Source organism: Myripristis murdjan, chromosome 8 (assembly GCF_902150065.1).
Source record: "Myripristis murdjan chromosome 8, fMyrMur1.1, whole genome shotgun sequence".
In the NCBI taxonomy this organism is placed as follows: domain Eukaryota; kingdom Metazoa; phylum Chordata; class Actinopteri; order Holocentriformes; family Holocentridae; genus Myripristis; species Myripristis murdjan.
In genome coordinates this window covers 33,472,345-33,492,615 of record NC_043987.1, presented here as the reverse complement: position 1 = coordinate 33,492,615, position 20,271 = coordinate 33,472,345, and the positions used below count along the sequence as shown (strand labels likewise).

General features: G+C 37.9%; 1 protein-coding gene across 1 annotated transcript in view; it reads right to left on the bottom strand.

Annotated features, from left to right (window-relative positions):
• The window catches only part of LOC115363488 (uncharacterized), a 64,124-nt gene that overhangs the window by 23,250 nt on the left and 20,603 nt on the right, over window positions 1–20,271 (bottom strand). Inside the window, exons 5-8 of the mRNA XM_030057739.1 lie at window positions 14,113–14,430; window positions 13,480–13,773; window positions 13,069–13,380; window positions 12,667–12,951 (exon numbers count right to left, since the gene is read on the bottom strand). Coding sequence (XP_029913599.1) covers window positions 12,667–12,951; window positions 13,069–13,380; window positions 13,480–13,773; window positions 14,113–14,430 — 1,209 coding nt within the window. The remainder of the gene's footprint in view (window positions 1–12,666; window positions 12,952–13,068; window positions 13,381–13,479; window positions 13,774–14,112; window positions 14,431–20,271) is intronic.

Below are 20,271 nucleotides of genomic sequence, written 5' to 3'. Positions count from 1 at the left end.
AAAGAAGAGCTGTAGCAAATATTCTACTTTAAAATAATGTGACTTTCAACTCCCCATAAGATGGTTGTGGTTGAATAAGAAAATGTGTACTTTATTTATTTTTTGAGTGATGTTTAAATCGTCATTATCATGAATCAAAGTGTTGTATTGGGTTTGGTTGTTTCTGAAATATGCATCATCAAGATTTGATCATTCACATTTGTTCATTAAATATTGAAGAGATATCTAAGTATCTTTTTGATGCTCTATCCTGAAAGAAATATGATGTTCAAATCTTTTTTCCCCCTTTTTCTCCTTTTTTTTTTTTTAAGTGGAGTGGGACTGAGGGGTTTTTGTACAGCTCTACCAATGGTTTGTGTCACTGTGGCTCTCTGGCACAATAATACACAGCAGTGTCTTCAGGCTGCACATTCTGTCCAGTTAGAGTCACTGTGTTGCTGGAAGAGGCTAAGGAAATACTGAACTTGTTTTTCAGTGAATCTTTGTAGTGTTCATTGCCAGCACTATCTTTATGTCCAATCCACTCCAGTGTTTTCCCTGCAGGCTGTCTGATCCAACCTGTGAAATAGCTGTCAACAGAATAAGAGACCTGACAGGTGATGGTCAGAGTTTGACCTGGCCGGACAGACAGAGACGCTGGCTGTGTCAACGTTTCACATTTCACACCTGTGGAGGAGAAAATATTCAACATATCAGTGTATCTGACAGTGTAATAATAATAATAAAGAAGTGGTGCAGTGTGATGATAGAGTGTGTGTTTGTCCCTCAAAGAGACTCACAGGATCCAGCAGCAGCAGCAGAGCTACAGAGAACATGCTTGGTGTTGAAGGTCAACTGGTGGGAGCTTCTCTTGGTCTGCCTCAGCTGACAGTGTGATATCAAGTGTTTATAGCAGACTAGAAGGAAGTCAGCTTTGCATACAGCACAACACTCACATGATATAAAAGGAGGATGGGTTGTTGTACCTCAAGCATCCGATGTTTGATTCAAGGTTAATTCCTAACTCCTAATGTTCGTTATGATACATACTTGTTACTTTACATGGCCACTTTATTAGGTCCACCTTCATAATCCAATACAATCCAATTCAACTGTTTTGCCATAAAATTTACTTTTATGATGCCTGTAATGCCCAGGTTTGCTTTTTGTCACTGTAAGAGAGATGTTTTTTTCATTTCTATGTTTGGCCTTTAGCTCATAGTTAGTGGTGCTGTTGTTCTGGACTGCATTTTATTGAGAGGTGTTTCTAATATTCTGTCTCCCTCATTTTTATAAATGGGGAGGACAAAAAATTAGAAACGCCTCTCAATATAATGCAGTCCAGAACAAGATTTTGGAAAACGACAAACTCAATATGCCTATGGATATTCTCATTCATCCAGGTCATCGCTCTCTTTGGGCAAAATTGAATCGTAGCACTGATTCTTGGGAATTGGGATAAATATTGTCCCACTAAGAAAAATGCTATTTTTGTTGGAAATTTACAACATTTTAATGAATAAAAAGAATCACGGGCATAATCAGGGGGTCCTTTGCACATTTGTAAGGTTATTTCATAGGTTTATTTTTAATTTTTATAAATTTAATGATTATGTATTGACCCATGCCCTACAAAACCAGTTGTCCTCAGATAGGAGATAATAATTTCAACTTGATTAAAACAACAAAAAGTAATAATTTCATTGAATAATATCTTTACCACATGAAAGAGTACATCATAATATGTATTAAAAACTAAAAACGATGAGTTTTGAACAATATTTACTATTATTTTGTGGTTGCTCAAAATGTGTCCCACATATTCATCACCACCATCAGATATTTATTTAAATAATAATAATAAAAAAAAAAAAACTACAAGGTTAATTGCATTCCTGAGGAGCCCTTTTCAAACCTTCAGCTCTACTGCATGCTTCAAGACCACTCAGGCTCCTGGAAGTTTTCTATTTTTTCTTAAATCTCTTCATATTTTTGGACATTGCTACTGTCACAACCATAACATGTCAACACCATCACTTTTGTATAAAAAATATTAGATTAGATTATGGAATAAATGTATACTTTTTAAGAGGAGGTCTGATGCAGGTATCAACAGGGTGAAAACAAGCTGGCTAATGTGAACAACTCATGCTTATTATGTGAAAGAGCAGGTTTTTGTCACCACCGTCAGGTTTTCTGTGTGACGGTGATGACTGAAGTCTGAAAAATGCTTATAACAGTGCTCAGGATTGTTATTTTTTGTACCAAATAGTTAAATAAAGTTGTTAAGCAAGAAGCCATTGACTTCAGTAGTATAAATTTTGGAAATGTATGTTGGTATGAGGCCACTGTCACCACCGTCAGATTAGTGTCACCACCGTCAGAGGCAGTTATATTTGTTTTAAATGAATATACGTACAATATGTTTCTTTGGTGCTGTTGAGTTATTAAAGTAATAGTTTCTTTTAATACAAATATATGTTTTTCAAAAAAAACAACAACAAAAAAAAAACATTACAGTGACAGTGCTGACAAAAACAAAGTAGCCTAATAACTGGAAAAATGCCTATTTTATGAAAAAAAAAATGCAAAATGAGGAGGTTGCACCGGTACATTGCTGAACAGCCAAGACCTTGGCCTATAATGATAGACCTTCAGATTTTGTAATTTAACTCACTATTTTTTTTTTTTCAAAATTAAAACCTGTTTTGGTAGTGGTAGGCAACTGGACTTGTATTTGTCTCAGGAAGATGTTTCGCCTCTTATCCAAGGGGATTCATCAGTTCATACGCATCAGTCTTTCTAGTCCGCACTTGTCTGACGACTAGTGCCCACAGAGCCCAAAGAGGACTCAATAATAAGAACTCAATAATAAACACAGAATTAAACTGACACATTCTCCACAATGTCAACAAAAACTGAGCATTATTAACTTTTTTAAAAGATAGAATTTATGGCAGAGCTGTTGCATTGAACTGCATTAGATTGTACAGGTGGACCTGATAAAGTGGCCACTGAGTGTATGTTCCCATTAGTTGGCATTCAGACTGACAGACGAGTCAGAAGCTGAATCTAAAACCTCGGACAGTCCCATCGGCTGTGGCTGTTATTCAGAAGATGGAGAGGTCAGAGCTACTATGTCTCCCTCTTGTGGTCACAGTCAGTAGTGCAGCAAAGCTGTGAGCCTACAGCTGATTCTAACACAGTAACATAAAATGTGTTCTCCTAGAGAACTACTACTAGTTTTATGGTATTCAATGAGGGGAAAGTATGACAGACTTCTCAAAATATGAAGTCTGATTTTTTCAAACTCTGAGAATAGACGACCAACATGAACATAACCAGGAAGACGGAAATATAAACATGGAGACCATTTATGTGTGTGTGTGTGTGTGTGTGTGTGTGTGTGTGTGTGTGTGTATACTGGTCCAAGAAGTAACCAAATCATACAACAGAATTTGAATGATATTGAATCATCATGATATCAGAAATCAATAAAAGTATCAATAACATTTAATGTAATAAGAAAAGAAACTAAACATTTATGTCTTGTACGATTAATCTGCTTTTAACTATTAGTATTAATTTAAGTTTTGTTTTAACTGTTTTAATTTCAATGTCTTATTTAATTTAATTATTTTAACTCCATCTTTGCACCATGACATCACATAACATATTTTTTCCTCAAATTGTGTGGAATTGTGATGCGTTTCCCTGATCAGTTTCTTTTTTAATTAAATTAAAATAAAACTGAAAATACTGATCATCACAATGACCACGTGGATGATGATGATGATGATGATGATGATGATGATGATGAGTATGATGATGATGATGTGTATGATGGTGCTGATAGAGTGACAGGTAACACTAATCATGGTCATGATCCCAGACCTGTGACCAGCTGCATACATAGCAGAGCACAATACTGCACATCACGAGCCTTTCACATGGGAATGAACAAATCACTGCTGCTGATTGCACAGCTATGTCTCCCTCTTGTGGACAAAATCAGTAATACAGCCAATCCGTGAGACCACACCTGATGCTAATACAGTAAAACAACATGTGTTCCTCTGGAGAAAATAATGTTTTATTAGTGGGCAAACTGGAGGCTTGCACACTCATGTTATACACAGTCTTTATTATTATTCTCCACGTTTTTTGGCACATATCTGCTCCTTCATACTTTGAGCTAATTTTTTTTTTGTTAAAACTTAAAAAAAAAAAAAGAAAAAAAAAAGAAAAGAAAAAAAAAACAGCTTAATGGTGTGATATTTGCTTGTATTTCAATTTCTGAGTTATACAACTTTTTTTCTACATTTTCCCCCAATGGAATGAATGGTACGGATTCCTCATAATTCAGTATTTTTCATTTTTCATTTTTTATTTTTTTTTTACTTGTTTTCAGATAGAAACTCACTACAAACTGGAAAGTGTTAAGCATCCGTTGCATTTTTGTTTCTTGTCAACTTTTTCGTATCATTTTATACTTTTGTAAATTATATTTTTCTCAGTTTAAGTTTATGAGTGTTTTGCTTCCGGCACGGGAGTTGTTACCCATTTCTGCCACAAGAGGGAGCATTCTCATACGCTAGCGCTTGTTTCAGGAGAGAAAGCTTTTATTTTGGAATCAACCGGAAACGTTCCTACCTTATACTGCGACTAGCTTCAGAGTTGTTTGGCTTCTCCGAAAACATCGGAGCAAATTTCCAAACAGACGTTATTTGGATAAACTTATCACATTTTGGTAATCTACATGGCTACGTTGTCACCTGAAAAATGTTTAAAACTGATTATAGTCACATACTTACAGTGTTAGAATGAAAAGTATATCAGCTTTTAGAGCCTGGCTTAAAGTCCCGTTTACTAGCCGCTTGGTGTAAATCTGAAACTGGGGTTATTAAAGAACATCATGTGCAGCGTAAAGCCTGGGGATTATAGAGATGGTGGGAAAGTTGGCTGTTTATTGCTGCTGTGAATGTTCAGTGTGACTTATGTTGTTATCCTTGTAAATATGGCAGCTAAGCTAACTTTGGCTGAGCCGTGTAGGGAGCCACAGAGCTCATGTGCGTTTGAATCGCCTGGTATCCTGCTGGGAATGCAGCAGTAATGAAATGGGGAGCAACAGGGAGGCAAAGCTGAGCCTGGCAGCCTCCGGCTGAGGCTGTAGATAACTCGCCACAGTCACAGTGGATGTGTTTGGCTCCTCTCACCTTACGTGGAGTCGCATCTCGAAGCTGTACAGCGTTACAGAGGAGCACCGTGATGCCAGAGTCACAGAGCAACCCGTGGAAGTCACACACTGTGTTTGGCCTGTTGTTGGAATAAAACTGAACATCAAGAATCATTTCTTGTCTCATCATGTCTTACTTTGACTCCCATGTCGCTTGGGATAATTTATAAGGGATACAATATCCTGCTGTAACAGCAAAGCTTAATTGTGATTTCCAGCTTCTTTAAGCTTGTTTTCAACAGCGTTGACTCCAACTATCTCGCTGCTTCCAGCTTGCCCACGCAGTTTCTCTAGAAACTGCATTTTTCTAGTTTTATTTATTAAATTAAGATAAAACTGAAAATACTGATCATCACAATGACCACGTGGATGATGATGATGTGTATGATGGTGCTGATAGAGTGACAGGTAACACTAATGATGGTCATGATCCCAGACCTGTGACCAGCTGCATACATAGCAGAGCACAATACTGCACATGACGAGCCTTTCACATGGGAACTAACAAATCACTGCTGCTGATTGCACCGCTATGTCTCCCTCTTGTGGACACAATCAGTAATACAGCCAATCTGTGAGACCATATGTGCTCCTTCATACTTTAAGCTAAAATTTTTGTTAAAACTTAAGAAAAAAACAAACAAACAAACAAAAAAAAACAGCTTAATGGTGTGATATTGTATTTAAATTTTGAGTTATTCAACTTTTTTCTACAAATTTTTCTCCCATGGAATGAATGGTACGGATTCGTCATAATTCAGTGTTTTTCTTTTTTCTTCTTCTTCTTCTTTTTTTTTTTAATTACTTTCAACTAGAAACTCCCTACAAACTGGAAAGTGTTAAGTGTCCGTTTCATTTGTTTTTTCTTTTCAACTTTTTCGTATCATTTTATACTTTTTTCATAATATTTTTCACAGTTTAAATTTATAATGTGTGTATTGCTTCTGGCACGGGAGTTGATACCCATTTCTGCCACAAGAGGGAGCATTCTCACATGCCAGCGCTTGTGTCAGGAGAGAAAGCTTTTATTTTGGAAAAAACGGAAACGTTCCTATCATGTACTGTGGCTAGCTTGAGAGTTGTTTGGCTTCTCCGAAAACATCAGATCAAATTTCCAAATAGACGTTATTTGGATAATCTTATCACATTTTGGTAATCTACATAGCTACGTTGTCACCTGAATTTTTTTTTTTTTTTTTTAAACTGATGAAAATTACATATTCCCAGTGTTAGAATGAAAAGTATATCAGCTTTTAGAGCCTGGCTTAAATTCCCGTTTACTAGCCGCTTGGTGTAAATCTGACACTGGGGTTATTAATATGAAGGACGAAAATTGACAAAACAATACATAAATAAATAAATACACATATAAATGTATAAACGCATAAATAATTAAATTAATATTTATTTATTTATTTATTTCATGCATTTATTTATTTATTTGTATATTTATACATTTATGTATGTATGTATTTATTTATTTTTACATTTATTTATGTATATATATATATATATATATATATATATATATATATATATATTTATTTATTTCTACATTCATTTATTCATTTGTGTATTTATATATTTATTTTTACATTTTTTAAAAATATTTTTATTATTTTTTTAATACACACAAATACAATAAAATAGAAATAAATAAATGTGTAAATGCAGAAATACAGAAATAAATGGAATAAATAAATAAATGTAGAAATAAATGAAGGAATAATTAAATGAATAAATGTAGAAATACATAAAAATATAACTAAATAATATTATAATATTATAAATTTATATAATAAAATATATAAATACACAAAAGAATAAATAAATGTAGAAATAAATAAATACATATATACATAAATGCATAAATACACAAATAAATAAATAAATAAAAGCATCAATAAATACAGAAATAATTAAATACATGTAGAAATATTTATTAATTTAATTATTTATGCATTTGTATATTTATATGTGTATTTATTTATTTATTTATTTATTTATTGTTTTGTCATTTTTTGTCCTTCATATATTAAAGGACATGCAGCATAAAGCCAGGGGGTTATAGAGATGGTGGGAAAGGCTGTTTATTGCTGCTGTTTTGTTTTCAATAGCAGTGACCCCAAATATCTCGCTGCTTCGAACTTGCCCACGCAGTTTCTCTAGAAACTGCGTTTTTCTAGTTTTATATTAATCACCAAAATAAATAAATAAATAAATGAATAAATTGAAGCTTGTGTAACTGCTAGTGTCAAGGTGCTCAAAGAGGAGAAAGTATGACAGACTTTGCTCTCAACATCTTAAGTTTTATTTTTCCAACCTGTAAGAACAGACTAGCAACATGAACATGCCTCATCAAATACAGAACTGAGCATCCTACAGGGAAATGACGACAGTACTAACAAACCATATAAAACAGAAAATTAAACGTCGACTTCACATTCAGGTCATGAGATGGGATCTCTCCAGGGGTCATGATCATTTAATCTGAAAAGAAAAAGATGGGAAAATTTGTCAGTTATCTTACAACACTTTAAAAAAATGAAATGTCTTTATGCCCTCACCATCATGTCAGATTGAAATGCCGGTAAAGTGTGTATGTCAATATGATGCACCAAGTTAGCAAGAAAAAAAATGTGGTAGTGAAGACTGTTTCTTTAGTCTTCCAAAAACTACAGAAATGATAAAATTACAACAAAGAGCATCATTCATGTGTTGAGAATCCAGATGAGTCCAGTGTCGGTCCAGTATTTACCTCATTAAGTCCTGGACTTTCTGCACTCGTGCAGTAGCTGCCAACTCTTTCTCCTCTACAGTTGTAGAGAAGAGTACTGTGGAGCAGCACTGGCTAACTGGCTGCATGTTACACTGACACAGAAACCTCAGCAGCATTTCATTTCCATGAGGGTGAGTTGATAATGACAACACTACTGACTGCATGCAGCTACTCAATTACAGGAAGCATTACAGTGACACAAAGTTCTGCAAAACCACCTTAGACATTCACACCTCATTCTTCTCACCTTAATGAGGGTCACCAACATGCTATAGATGAGGGAGATTAACAGCAGGAGGAGGAAGGTGACAGCCATATACCAGCTGCCCTGGCTCAAGTCCTCAGTGACAACATCATGTACGATGTCATAAAAGAACATGCCTTCATCCAGGACCTCTATAACAGGGATTGATATTACATCTGTTAATTACCAACACAGAAAATACTGCACCACAAACCAAGAGGGAAGATGCCATTATCTGTATCAAAGACATGATAGTCAAACTGGCACCTGGTTTGGTGATATCCAGGGCTAAGGTGGTGTTTGAATGTGTCACCCTGCAGGTGTAGACTGCCCCACGTTGCCAGTTGACTGGGGACACACGAAGTCGGCTTTGGATGCTGAATTTCCCTTTTGGGCCTCTGTGGGCCTCACTGGTGTTGTAGTCCCACAGCTTAGTGGTGCCATCGAGAAGCCAGGTGATGTTGATGGATGCAGGGCTGAAATCAGTCACCAGGCACACAAGCTCACCAGAGCCTTGCAGCAAGGTGGCTGAAGGTCGGGAGAGGCTCACTGAAGCTGGGAATATAGTCATATACATGTTATGGATCAGTACTGATCTTTCTCCATGAATTTTACTTTAATGTAATGGCAAAACAGCTTGAAGAGTTATCTGTAACACTTGCAGTAATTATTGTGTTGTGATTTAACAAAATGCAGAAAGACAGCAAAGAAAATTCTTGCAAGAAATGTTTTGGAGCGAGAACCATAATTACTATTCAGTAATCTTGGAACATGAAAAAGATTAGACACTCTTGGATGTGATGGACACAACAGAGCTGCGTTTCTACATTATATTGGTTCCCTGCTTACCAAACACTTCCTCTATGGTGCTCCTCAGTGGCTTTTCAGATGACTCGTGTACGACAACACAAGAATAAGTGGGTTTCTGGTCCCGCTCTGTTGGGGATGTGTTCAGTGAGCTGCTCAGGGAATAAGTGCTGCTCCCTGGGTCTTTCCAAGCAGGGCTGTTGGTGTAGTGAGATGATGACAGCTTGTGGCCATCCTTCTCCCAGTACACCATGATGTTAGGTGGGGAGAACCCAGAGACGAGACAGACAAGTGTGGTGGCGTTTGGCTCTGACAGTTCAGCGTCACTTGGCTGTATCAGCTTCACAGTTGGTTGATTTAGATCTGAGGAAACACAGAAGAAGTTAACAGTTAACAAGGGTTTGTATTTGGACTTTTTTGTTTCAGTCATCATCAATCATCATCATTGCTGCAGTCTTGTCATGTCATATTAAACTTGGCAGAAAATCACAAAGTGAAACAATCAGCTGCAGGAATGTCATGTGTGATGCTACCTCTGCTTTTGCTTGTATGGTCCTCGTAGCCCTGGTCGAAACATCGGTGCTTAGCCTTACAAGACACTTGTGTATATGAATTCCAGACCTGTGATGATACATTCAGGGAGCTCTGCAAAGTGGCAGTCCCATTGCTGTGACGGAGTATTGGTCCTTTGGCCACATTGTCCAACACCTCTGCATCACCTACTTTCCAAGTAATGGAGAAGTCTTCAAGATTTGCACCAACCAGAAGACAGGTGATGGTCACATGATCATTTTTCTGCAGCTGCTGGAGAGGTGGGCCCTGAACATACACACCAACTGTCTGAGATGATGCTGGAGTCACTGAAAAACAAAGAAGATGAATGAAGATTTTCCCTGTACGGTTCACAAAAAGAGAAAACACAGGAAAACAAGAGAAATAAAATAAAAAAAAATCACTTGAAGCGTACCGAGATGCCAGTTTCAGCTACCAGCTCTATTTAAGGGAAGGATTACTCATAAAATATGGCCTCATTTTCTCAATGGAAGGTTAAAAATGTTGTCAGATTGATCTATTCCATATTTTGTGTGTAAGAGAGATAAGATAAGATATTCGTTTATTAGTTCAACAGTGGGGAAATTTCCAGCATTACAGCAGTAAAGTGGATAGCAAAAATATGCAGCATCAGTAAAAAAAAAAAAAAAAAAAAAAAAATACAATAAATATCAAACAAGCAATATAAACAATATAAACAAGGAACATAGAAACTATAGAAAAACTACATGATGCCAGTTCTAGCCTATTTGTTTTTAATTGTATTTGGTCATTTGTACATTTAGTTTTCAATTTACCTGAACAAAGGCTGATGTTCTTCTTGACTGTACTGCCCCCAGACTGGTCAGACACTTCACAAGTGATGTCCTCCCCTGATTTCCACTCTGTTTTAGTGACAAGGAGATGACTGGTTACTTCCACACGTCCATCTGCACCCATCTTGATGTCCTGAGAGGCTGCGGGTCTGTGCTGAGACCCAGAAAGCCATTTGATTTGAGGGTTGAAGCCCCGTCCAGAGCATAAGAGTTTCTGTGGTCCCGACTCTTCACTTGGGGCTAAAAGGAGCTCCACTGATGGGTCACCTATCAAATTAAAAACAACAAAAATAGCTCATTTGAGTTCAAAGAGATTGTTGAGGAGGGAACAGATGGCAACAGATTATAAGCTTGAGGGGAAGAAAAATATCAATGTCTACCCACCAAAAATATTCCCAGTGGAGTTTGACTCCCATTGCTTGGAGAAACCTTGGTTCACTTTGCAGGTGAATGTTGTGTCTTTTTTTTGGTAATTTGAAGGGACAGGGAAACTTTTTGTGACTGAGTGGAGGCCTGGGGCTTTATGAAATTCAACATACAGTTTCTCAGAGATGTCAGTGCCATTGGCCTGAAATGTGATGTAGAGGTCACTGGAGGAGAGTTGTGTGACGTCACACTCCAGCACAGCACTGTTTCTCTTGAGCAAATCTGACAGAGATCTCCTGATCAGCACTGATGGAGCTGCAGCTGCAGGCCCTGCACAAAACATAGAGGTGGTGACTTTCAGATTGTCAGTGTTTTCAGGTCTTCAGCTCTCACATATCAGCTGATTTTTATTTTGGATAGTTTTCTTACCTGTGAGAATGATGGTATTTTCAGCGAGTGTGAAGCAGCGATGTTCAGCTCTACACTGGACTTTATTGAGGTTTTTCCAGTCAGTTGAGGGAACCGTCAGATTACTGATTATATGAGTTGTGTTTCTGTCTTGATTCGCTGGTTTATTGGAAAGGACGTGATCATTTAGCAGCCAGGTCACTTTGGCATCCAAGTCAGTATGGATCAAACATGTGGCAGTGACCACAGACCCTGCCATCATGACTGTCTTGAAGCTGGGGATCTCCAGATGAATGGAGGGAGGCGAGGATGAATGAACTGTAAGAAACAAGTTTGGCCAAAACATGTTAACATCTAAAACTAGCAGACTGTATCTGAATCTGATTTGTTTAAGGGGTTTTCATGCATATTGGACATTGCACAAAGCAGTTAAATATCACGACCTGTGCCAACTATGTGGCATTAGAGAACAGCCACTAATTATATGTTATGTTTCTGTATATTATCTATAGACCACACCATGTAAATTTCATGCAAATCCGATGAGATGTGTCACATGAGGCTGACCTCCTGTTGTCAGTAGGTGGTGCTATGACTATGACTCAAGATGGGTGTGTAGATGTGTTCAGGCCTGCACTCTTATCCAGCATGTGAAATTTGTGACAGAATGGAGGATGTATATTTTAGTTATAATTTCTTGTTTCATGACAAAACATCAAAATTCGCCATGCTGCCACGGTCCTGTTGTTTGACGAAAACTCAAAAGCTTCACAATATAACGTCTCAAAGGTCTTGAGATGTCACACACCAAATCTGAGGTTGCTCAGGTCAAATCTACAGGAGGACGTTGTTAAAATACAACATCTGGAAAAGTTAAACCTTCCAAAAACTTGCAAATTTTCATCAAAATCGTGAACTTTCTGCTGGATTTTGTTCATGCCACCTGTAAGATGTTGTTCAAGTGTTGGGATGTTACATGTGCCTGTATTTTGTGCATGGAGGTGAAACGTTATGCAAGGCTTGCATCCTAGAAATTTCCTAGGGGGCATTATGGAGCCATTTTGCTTTGCACAAGCACAAGACCCATAAATTATGCAAATTTTAACCACTTTTGACATATGTGCAAAGTTTGGGGAGTTTTTGAGCACCCGCAGCCCCTCAAAAATGCTCATTATTTTTGGGTATATTAATAAGATTATTATAGAGAGCAATTACAAGAGGGTTTTCACACTGGTTGGTGTTCTGACCACAAAGAAAGAAGAAACAAACAAACAAACTTGAAGCATACAGGGGTTCAAATTTCAGCTACCACCTTTTTCTGCGGGAAAGATTACTCGTAAAATATGTCCTCATATTGTCAATGGAAGGTTTATAGATGTTGTCACATCGATTTATTCCATATTTTGTGTGTACAACATGATGCCAGTTCTGTTAGTTTTTAATTGTATTTGGTCATTTATACATTTAGTTTTCAATTTACCTGAACAAAGGCTGATGCTCTTCTTGACTGTACTGCCTCCAGACTGGTCGGACACTTCACAAATGATGTTCTCCCCTGATTTCCACTCTGTTTGAGGGAAAAGGAGATAACTGGTTACTTCCACACATCCATCTGCACCCATCTTGATGTCCTGAGAGGCTGCGGGTCTGTGCTGAGACCCAAAAAGCCATTTGATTTGAGGGTTGAAGCCCCGTCCAGAACACATGAGTTTCTGTGGTCCCGACTCTTCACTTGGGGCTAAAAGGAGCTCCACTGATGGGTCACCTATCAAATAAAAAACAACAAAAATAGCTCATTTGAGTTCAAAGAGATTGTTGAGGAGGGAACAGATGGCAACAGATTATAAGCTTGAGGGGAAGAAAAATATCAATGTCTACCCACCAAAAATATTTCCAGTGGAGTTTGACTCCCATTGCTTGGAGAAACCTTGGTTCACTTTGCAGGTGAATGTTGTGTCTTTTTTTTGGTAATTTGAAGGGACAGGGAAACTTTTTGTGACTGAGTGGGGGCCTGGGGCTTTATGAAATTCAACATACAGTTTCCCAGAGATGTCAGTGCCATTGGCCTGAAATGTGATGTAGAGGTCACTGGAGGAGAGTTGTGTGACGTCACACTCCAGCACAGCACTGTTTCTCTTGAGCAAATCTGACAGAGGTCTCCTGATCAGCACTGATGGAGCTGCAGCTGCAGGCCCTGCACAAAACATAGAGGTGGTGACTTTCAGACTGTCAGTGTTTTCAGGTCTTCAGCTCTCACATATCAGCTGATTTTTATTTTGGATAGTTTTCTTACCTGTAAGAATGATGGTGTTTTCAGTGAGTGTGAAGCAGCGATGTTCAGCTCTACATTGGACTTTATTGAGGTTTTTCCAGTCAGCTGAGGGAACCGTCAGATTACTGATGATATGAGTTGTGTTTCTGTCTTGTTTCGTTGGTTTATTGGAAAGGACTTGATCATTTAGCAGCCAGGTCACTTTGGCATCCAAGTCAGTATGGACCAAACATGTGGCAGTGACCACAGACTCTGCTATCACTGTCTTGAATCTCGGGATCTCCAGATGAATGGAGGGAGGTGAGGACGAATGAACTGTCAGAAACAAGTTTGGACAAAACATGTTAATGTCTAAAACTAGCAGACTGTATCTGAATGTGATTTATTTTAGTGGTTTAATAGGAATATAGCCTATCTCTCTCTCTCTCTTTATATATCACTATAGTGCATTGCATCATTTGTTTAGGGAGTAATAAACACTGATATAACTGATTGTGAATTTCAGTCTTTCAAAAATCATAGACTAGTCAGTGGTCCGTTTGATTTCCAAAATACTCCCAAACCAAGAATAGCAATTAAAGTATGAATACATGTCTTGAGTAATGATCTAGCAATTTTCTTGTTGTGCCATCAGACAGATTTTCCCACACTTACTTGAACAAATATTGATGGATCTTTTGAATTCATTTTTGGCGTGTTGGGACTTGCATGTGACATCTGAGCCTTTTGCCCACTCCATCATATCAAGTTTAATCTGACTGGTCAGACTGAAGGTTTGCTCCCCTCCATCCACACTTTGCAGCTTGTTTTCGACTGGTGAAGCAGTGACAGTATCGTTTCCCAGTTGCCATTGCACAGTAAGCTGGTCTGGAAAGAAGCCACTCAGGGTGCAGATGAGTGTGACTGGTGAGCTCCCAAACTGGCCTTCCCAGACAGAGTAGAGTGTGATGTTTGGAGAGATCACCCTTGGCGCTGGAACACAGCAGAGATTGGTTTTCAGTTCATGTACATTTTCAAAATCCTAATGTAGGATCTCAGGAGAAGTTATACATACCTTTTGATTTTAGGCAACTTAGCAGCTCTACCGTCTTAACCCTAGGTGTAATATCCCTGTACTTTGGCTAGATGGCAGAGTTGTACTTTTACACTGGCTGGTGCTTAAAGTCAGGTGGAGATGGAGCAGGATGTGTTGCACAGATGTTAGAGCAGGACAGGGAAGAGCGATCAGGGCAGGCAGCAAGCGGAAGCACCGAGTAACACCCAGGTCTCAAAAAAGCTCCCGAAATACAGAAGTGAAACATGACACTGAGCAACGGTGCATCACACACACCAGCTGTGAAGCCTGCTCATGCCAGGAAAGGAAAGGCACTGAAAATGTAAATATCTTATAACTATTTACATTCTCAGGCACCTCTCTGATTTTGTTTGGTGACTTCTCACAACTTTGCTGAGAGTTTTAGTTCTCTGGTCTGTTGTTACCATCACATTGTAACATCTTTATATTTACATATTCAGTTGAACACGGTCTGTTGGCTCCAGGTGCTGGAGAGCTGGTGGACAAAACTGATGCAGCTATGACAAAATCAAATATATAAATGAGAGTAATGAATGAAAGAATGAAAGAATAAATAAATACATGAACAAATAATCTTTGATTAAAAATAGCTCAAAGAAACTTTAGGTTCTGGTGTTGGTTGGCTCTACAGACAATTTAAGAGTAAGTGTAATGAGAACCTTGACATAATAACCTGGACATAATAAAAACCTTTTCTGCAGGAGAGAAAAATATTGGAGGAGCAGCCACAAATGCTTCAATGGTTCTCTTCAGTTAAAGGTTTATTTTCAACAAAGACATAACACAAATGTTCTTAAAGGCAAAAAGAGCAAATATGCAGACTTACAGTGTACAATGAAAAGACAAAGGATTAATATGTGGAAATATGATATTTTTACACAGACAGTCACCGCATTCCTTTTTCTTTCCTTTTTTTTCATTTGACCTGAAAAGGAGAAAAAAGAAAAAAAAAACAAAGAAATACAGATCAGAGCTTTCATATCAAAAACAATCAAAATACAACAATTTGTAACTAGTTCTAACATTTTGATGAGTACAAGTTATTTAGCTGATGGATGTTATGAGGTATAAGTCATTGTGCACATCATAAGCATTACAGTTTCATCGCAACTGCATTAGAAAATGCCATAATACAATTTAATGCGCCATAAAGTTTGAGTAATACATATACTACTGTATATAACCTACCACCAGCTTGTTAAAATTAAATCATGAATTTTATAATTAAAACATGTGATAATACATTATGATGTATGTGATGAGAAAGTCTCATTTTTGTGCCATAATGTATAAGTAAGTATAAAATCATGACATCATCTAAAGTAGTGAACGTGAAATGAGGCACATCATTATTAAGTGAAGCAGAAAACACTGCAACATGCATCTGTACACAACGAGGTGTAACATAATTGTTGCATGGTATGTACTGTAGATCATATTTCTGAAGTTTCACTATTGATTAATTTGAGAAATTATTTTAACTCTATTGGCAGATGGGGAAAACAGTACATGCATCTAACACTGATGGCAGATAATCACCACCCTGTAGAGCTTTTGGTGCAGTTGTGTCACAAATGTCAGTCAACCATGGCTGGTGCCGTCATGAAACTGCACTGAAGACTAGCAGTGTGCAAATAATGGCTAAATATAAAATAGCCAGGCTCGGAAAAAGAGATGTGAGAAAGGCAGTGGCGTGTGGGTGTGGGTCTGATTAATAGTTGGTCTCAGTGATGTATATCTTACCTATAACATCCATATTATCTAGTCAAATCATGTTCATCATGCATTACAACATTTTCTCATGCAGTTGTTTTAACACATCTATATGATGTGCACAGGATTGTCTGAAGATATGCAATAACCAACAGCATGTTGGTGATTTTTCTGTCCTCTATTGCAGCTACTCTTTAATGACCTTTAGCTTTTCTTTATTCAGTTTTCCAGTCTATTTCATTTGGAGTGTAAAGAGTTAAATCCAGATTTCACATGATATCTGTGTCGGGTGAAGCCCTAGCTTTTAAAAGCATTACTACCTTGATAGCAGTGGTCCCGATGCTGTACAGCAGAGTGATGAGGAAGAGGATGATGAAGGTGAGGGCTGTGCTCCCCATGCTGTCTTGATCTGTTTCCATGGCATGATCCCAGCAGCTGTTAGTCACAAACACATACTCTGCATGTGGAGATGGAAGTGAAGTTACATTGACAATCACATCTGTGGTCCTCTGCTCTGCTTATAAATGACACATTTTATCACATCTATCAAGACTACACAATATTTATGACCCATATAGATCTGTTAAGACTATTTTGGGATGAGACTGATTATTGTGTTTCTTTCTTGCTTTCTTTCTTTCTTGTTTTCTTTTGTTAAAGCAGTGACAACAGCATTGGGAGAAGCTGACCCGATAGTCATTTCTGACACACTTTGTACACTTACAAACTGTTTTTACCTTTGACATGAAATAATCATTTTCTCATTTAAAAAAAAGACCTTGAGATGTGACTGACGGTGCTTTGTGAGTGTTTTCTCTGATGTGTTTTTTTTTTTTTTTTTTTCAGTCCACCTGCCGGTCATTGAGACTTTGAATGATAATTCTCTATGGATCCTTTAATCAAGCTGCCTGTCCTCTCAATATGTATTTGTATACCTCTTATCTAATGGATATAATGTTAAATGTCATTACTATCAAATATACATATATAGAGAGTGTGTTAAATGGTGGTAATAGCAGCAGTGGCAATGACCCTGAATTGCTTTTGAAAGACCCCATGTTTTGCTGTGGACTGTCTGTGGCTTGGCTTGTGAATTGGTATCATAAATACTCAATGCCCAATAATAATCTTTGAGACCAGTGACCCGGTTAGATGTTCAATGGATTTTTTTTTTTCTTGGCAGGGAGGCAAGACCCAGTAGAGATAACATACGCACACAAAGACAAAGCATGAGAACACTGTTCCTGCACCAACCACACAGAACAAAGAACAAATATGATTTAGCTGGTGATTTTGACTCTTACAGTCATTGATCAGTGGGGGTGGGGTTATTAAAGTGAATGAAATTTTAATGTGGGACATTTGCTGTACTACTGCTACTTTCTGTTGTAAATATTCTGCTCTCTACACCTTGTTTGTGCACTTTGTGTTACCATAGTATGACAAATTGTTTCATGCCTGCTTTCTATTTCTTTGTCCTCTTGTGCTGCCACTCGGTACGCCTTTCATCTCATCGTTCAACTAAACATACAACTCTCTACATGGGTTAAACACGGATGTCAACATAAATCAACAAAATGATGAAGTGATTTTTTTTTTTTTATTTTGATTTTGAATCTGCATTTAAAAGACAAACAACATGTCATATCACAAGCAACAAACATGACAAACAGGGCATAAGACACAGCGACACAACAAAACATCTACTAGGCCTTGCAAGTTTGAGGGAGGTCAATGTTGAGGTTGACCGTGTTGGAATTCTCAGCTGTTCTCCTCACTGTGGACCTCATAATGACTCGGGATGTGTCCATCAAGGATTCATGGTAAACTACACAGCTATACACCGCTTCACTGCTGTTCCACTGCTCAAGGCTGAACGATAGCTGGCCATAGACAGAGTAGACTCCGTTGTTTTCTACCAGGTTCGTGGTATTAAACGCATACATTTTTGAATCTGCTGCCACATCGTCAACAAGCCAAGACACCTCAATCTCTTTGGGTTTGAAGTCTTTCACATAGCAAGTCAGGGTCACCATGTTATTTCGAATTTGTTCTACTGGAGGCAGCAGAAAAACTGATGGACGCTGAGGCACTTCTCCTGCAAGCATGACAGAACAGTTAGGCCCTCGTGGCACAGACGAGAGCAGCTGTTATACAAGATTTCTTCTACAAGAAGCATTCATAAACAACACTCACACACATTCATGATCATCAGCGGCATTCAAACAGACTTTTAATGCACAATTGAAAAAATAATGAAACTTTGCTTACCACTCTTTCGATAAGGTTCCTTCTTAGGCTCAATCAAGTCTGAATGTTCAACCACACAGATGTAATCTATCCCCTTGCTCCACTCCTCATACAGGACATCAATTATGGCAAATTTGCTTTTCCCATTGCTCTCACTCAGGTTTCTGCTTGCAACTATTACTTGTCCATTCTCGTCCTGCCACTCAACAGACACTCCCTCTTTAGGAGTGACTTCGCAGATCAGCTCAGCTTTTTTGTTGAGAAACATGTCCTCCAGTGAGATTGGTTTGATTTTTATGTCCAGACAAGGTGGGCAAGGAGTAGGACCTACGCCTGTAGGTTCTGAAGGAGGAAGTAATGGGATTTTACTAAAAGTGCATAATTATAAAGCCATTGGAACTGCTGTCACGATAATAACAATAACAACAACAACGACAACAACGATAATAATAATAATAATAATAACATACTCACTTTTATAGGTCACAGATTTGTTCTCGTTTATCTGAGATCCTTCAAACAAACACGTCAATATGTCACCTTCAGTCAACTCTGAGACATTGAGATAGCTCGCTGTGCTGTACACAGGTCCATTTTCAGTTTCTCTGCTGACAGCAGGTGTCTTGATCTCAGATATTGGGTTGGTGATTTCCTGTCCATTTTTCAGCCATGTGATCTCATGTTTTTCAGGTGAAAAATCAATGGCAAAGCAGGAGAAGGAACCCTTCGATTCATCCTCGGGAGAGGAGCCCAACACATTAAGAGTTGGTCTTTGAACAGGCACGGCTGAAAAACAAACATACACAAATATATGTATGCAGAAGCAGGGAATAACAAATGTGCAGAAGCAGAGATGAAGGTGAAGCTTGATGAAACTGTAACATGTGTACATATGGAACTGCTCAAACACACAGTGAGTGTCAGACAGAAAAAAGAGCTCGCCACTGTCAATGACCTTTACAATGACTAGAGCTCTAGTACTCTCTTCTGCATAGACACTGACTGTACAGGCAAGCCAACAAGTGGAAACCAACCTTTGACTGGACATTTTCTGAGCCGTGAACGTTCATTGAAAGACAGTAAAAGTGCAGGCAGGCAGATTGGAAACAACACGGGTTATGCAAGTAGATGGAAGCAAGTGGGACATATTGCCATACAATGTATTAGCCAGGTGTAGAGAACATAGAAGAGCAGGAAATAAACTAGACTGAGCCAACAAGTCAGTTTGCATAGTGCAAGCTCAAGCCTCTCCACCGAACTCTGTACCTGCTACTGACTCCACACATGATAATATTTATAGATATGAGAAGCTGTTTGATTTACTAATAACTGCAGTCACATTCAATTTAGAGTGATCATGCTGTACTTTGTGTCTGCTTTTATGCTATTTTCATGTGTCATATAACAAATTAGTATGGTGTCTTTGTAGATAACTTAAAATAAAAAAAAAAAAATCACATCTGGCTCACTTTTATGTGCACTGCATGAATGTAGAACTAAAGTAAGACATCACTTAAAGTTACAAAAGGTTCTGGAGGGACATAAAGTCACTAAATTATAAAGCAGGGGGGAGACAAAGAAGAAAAAGTACAAATAATTAACAAGATATTATTACATTGTGATTAACTAATAGAGGTTAGGTCATCAACTATCTTCAACAGATGCACAAGAATTGATGCTATATAATCACAATAATAATAATAACCAAACCAGTTAGGACTTATTTTTTATAATTTAGCCTACTTGAAACTGCAGTGACTAAAAATACATAAATT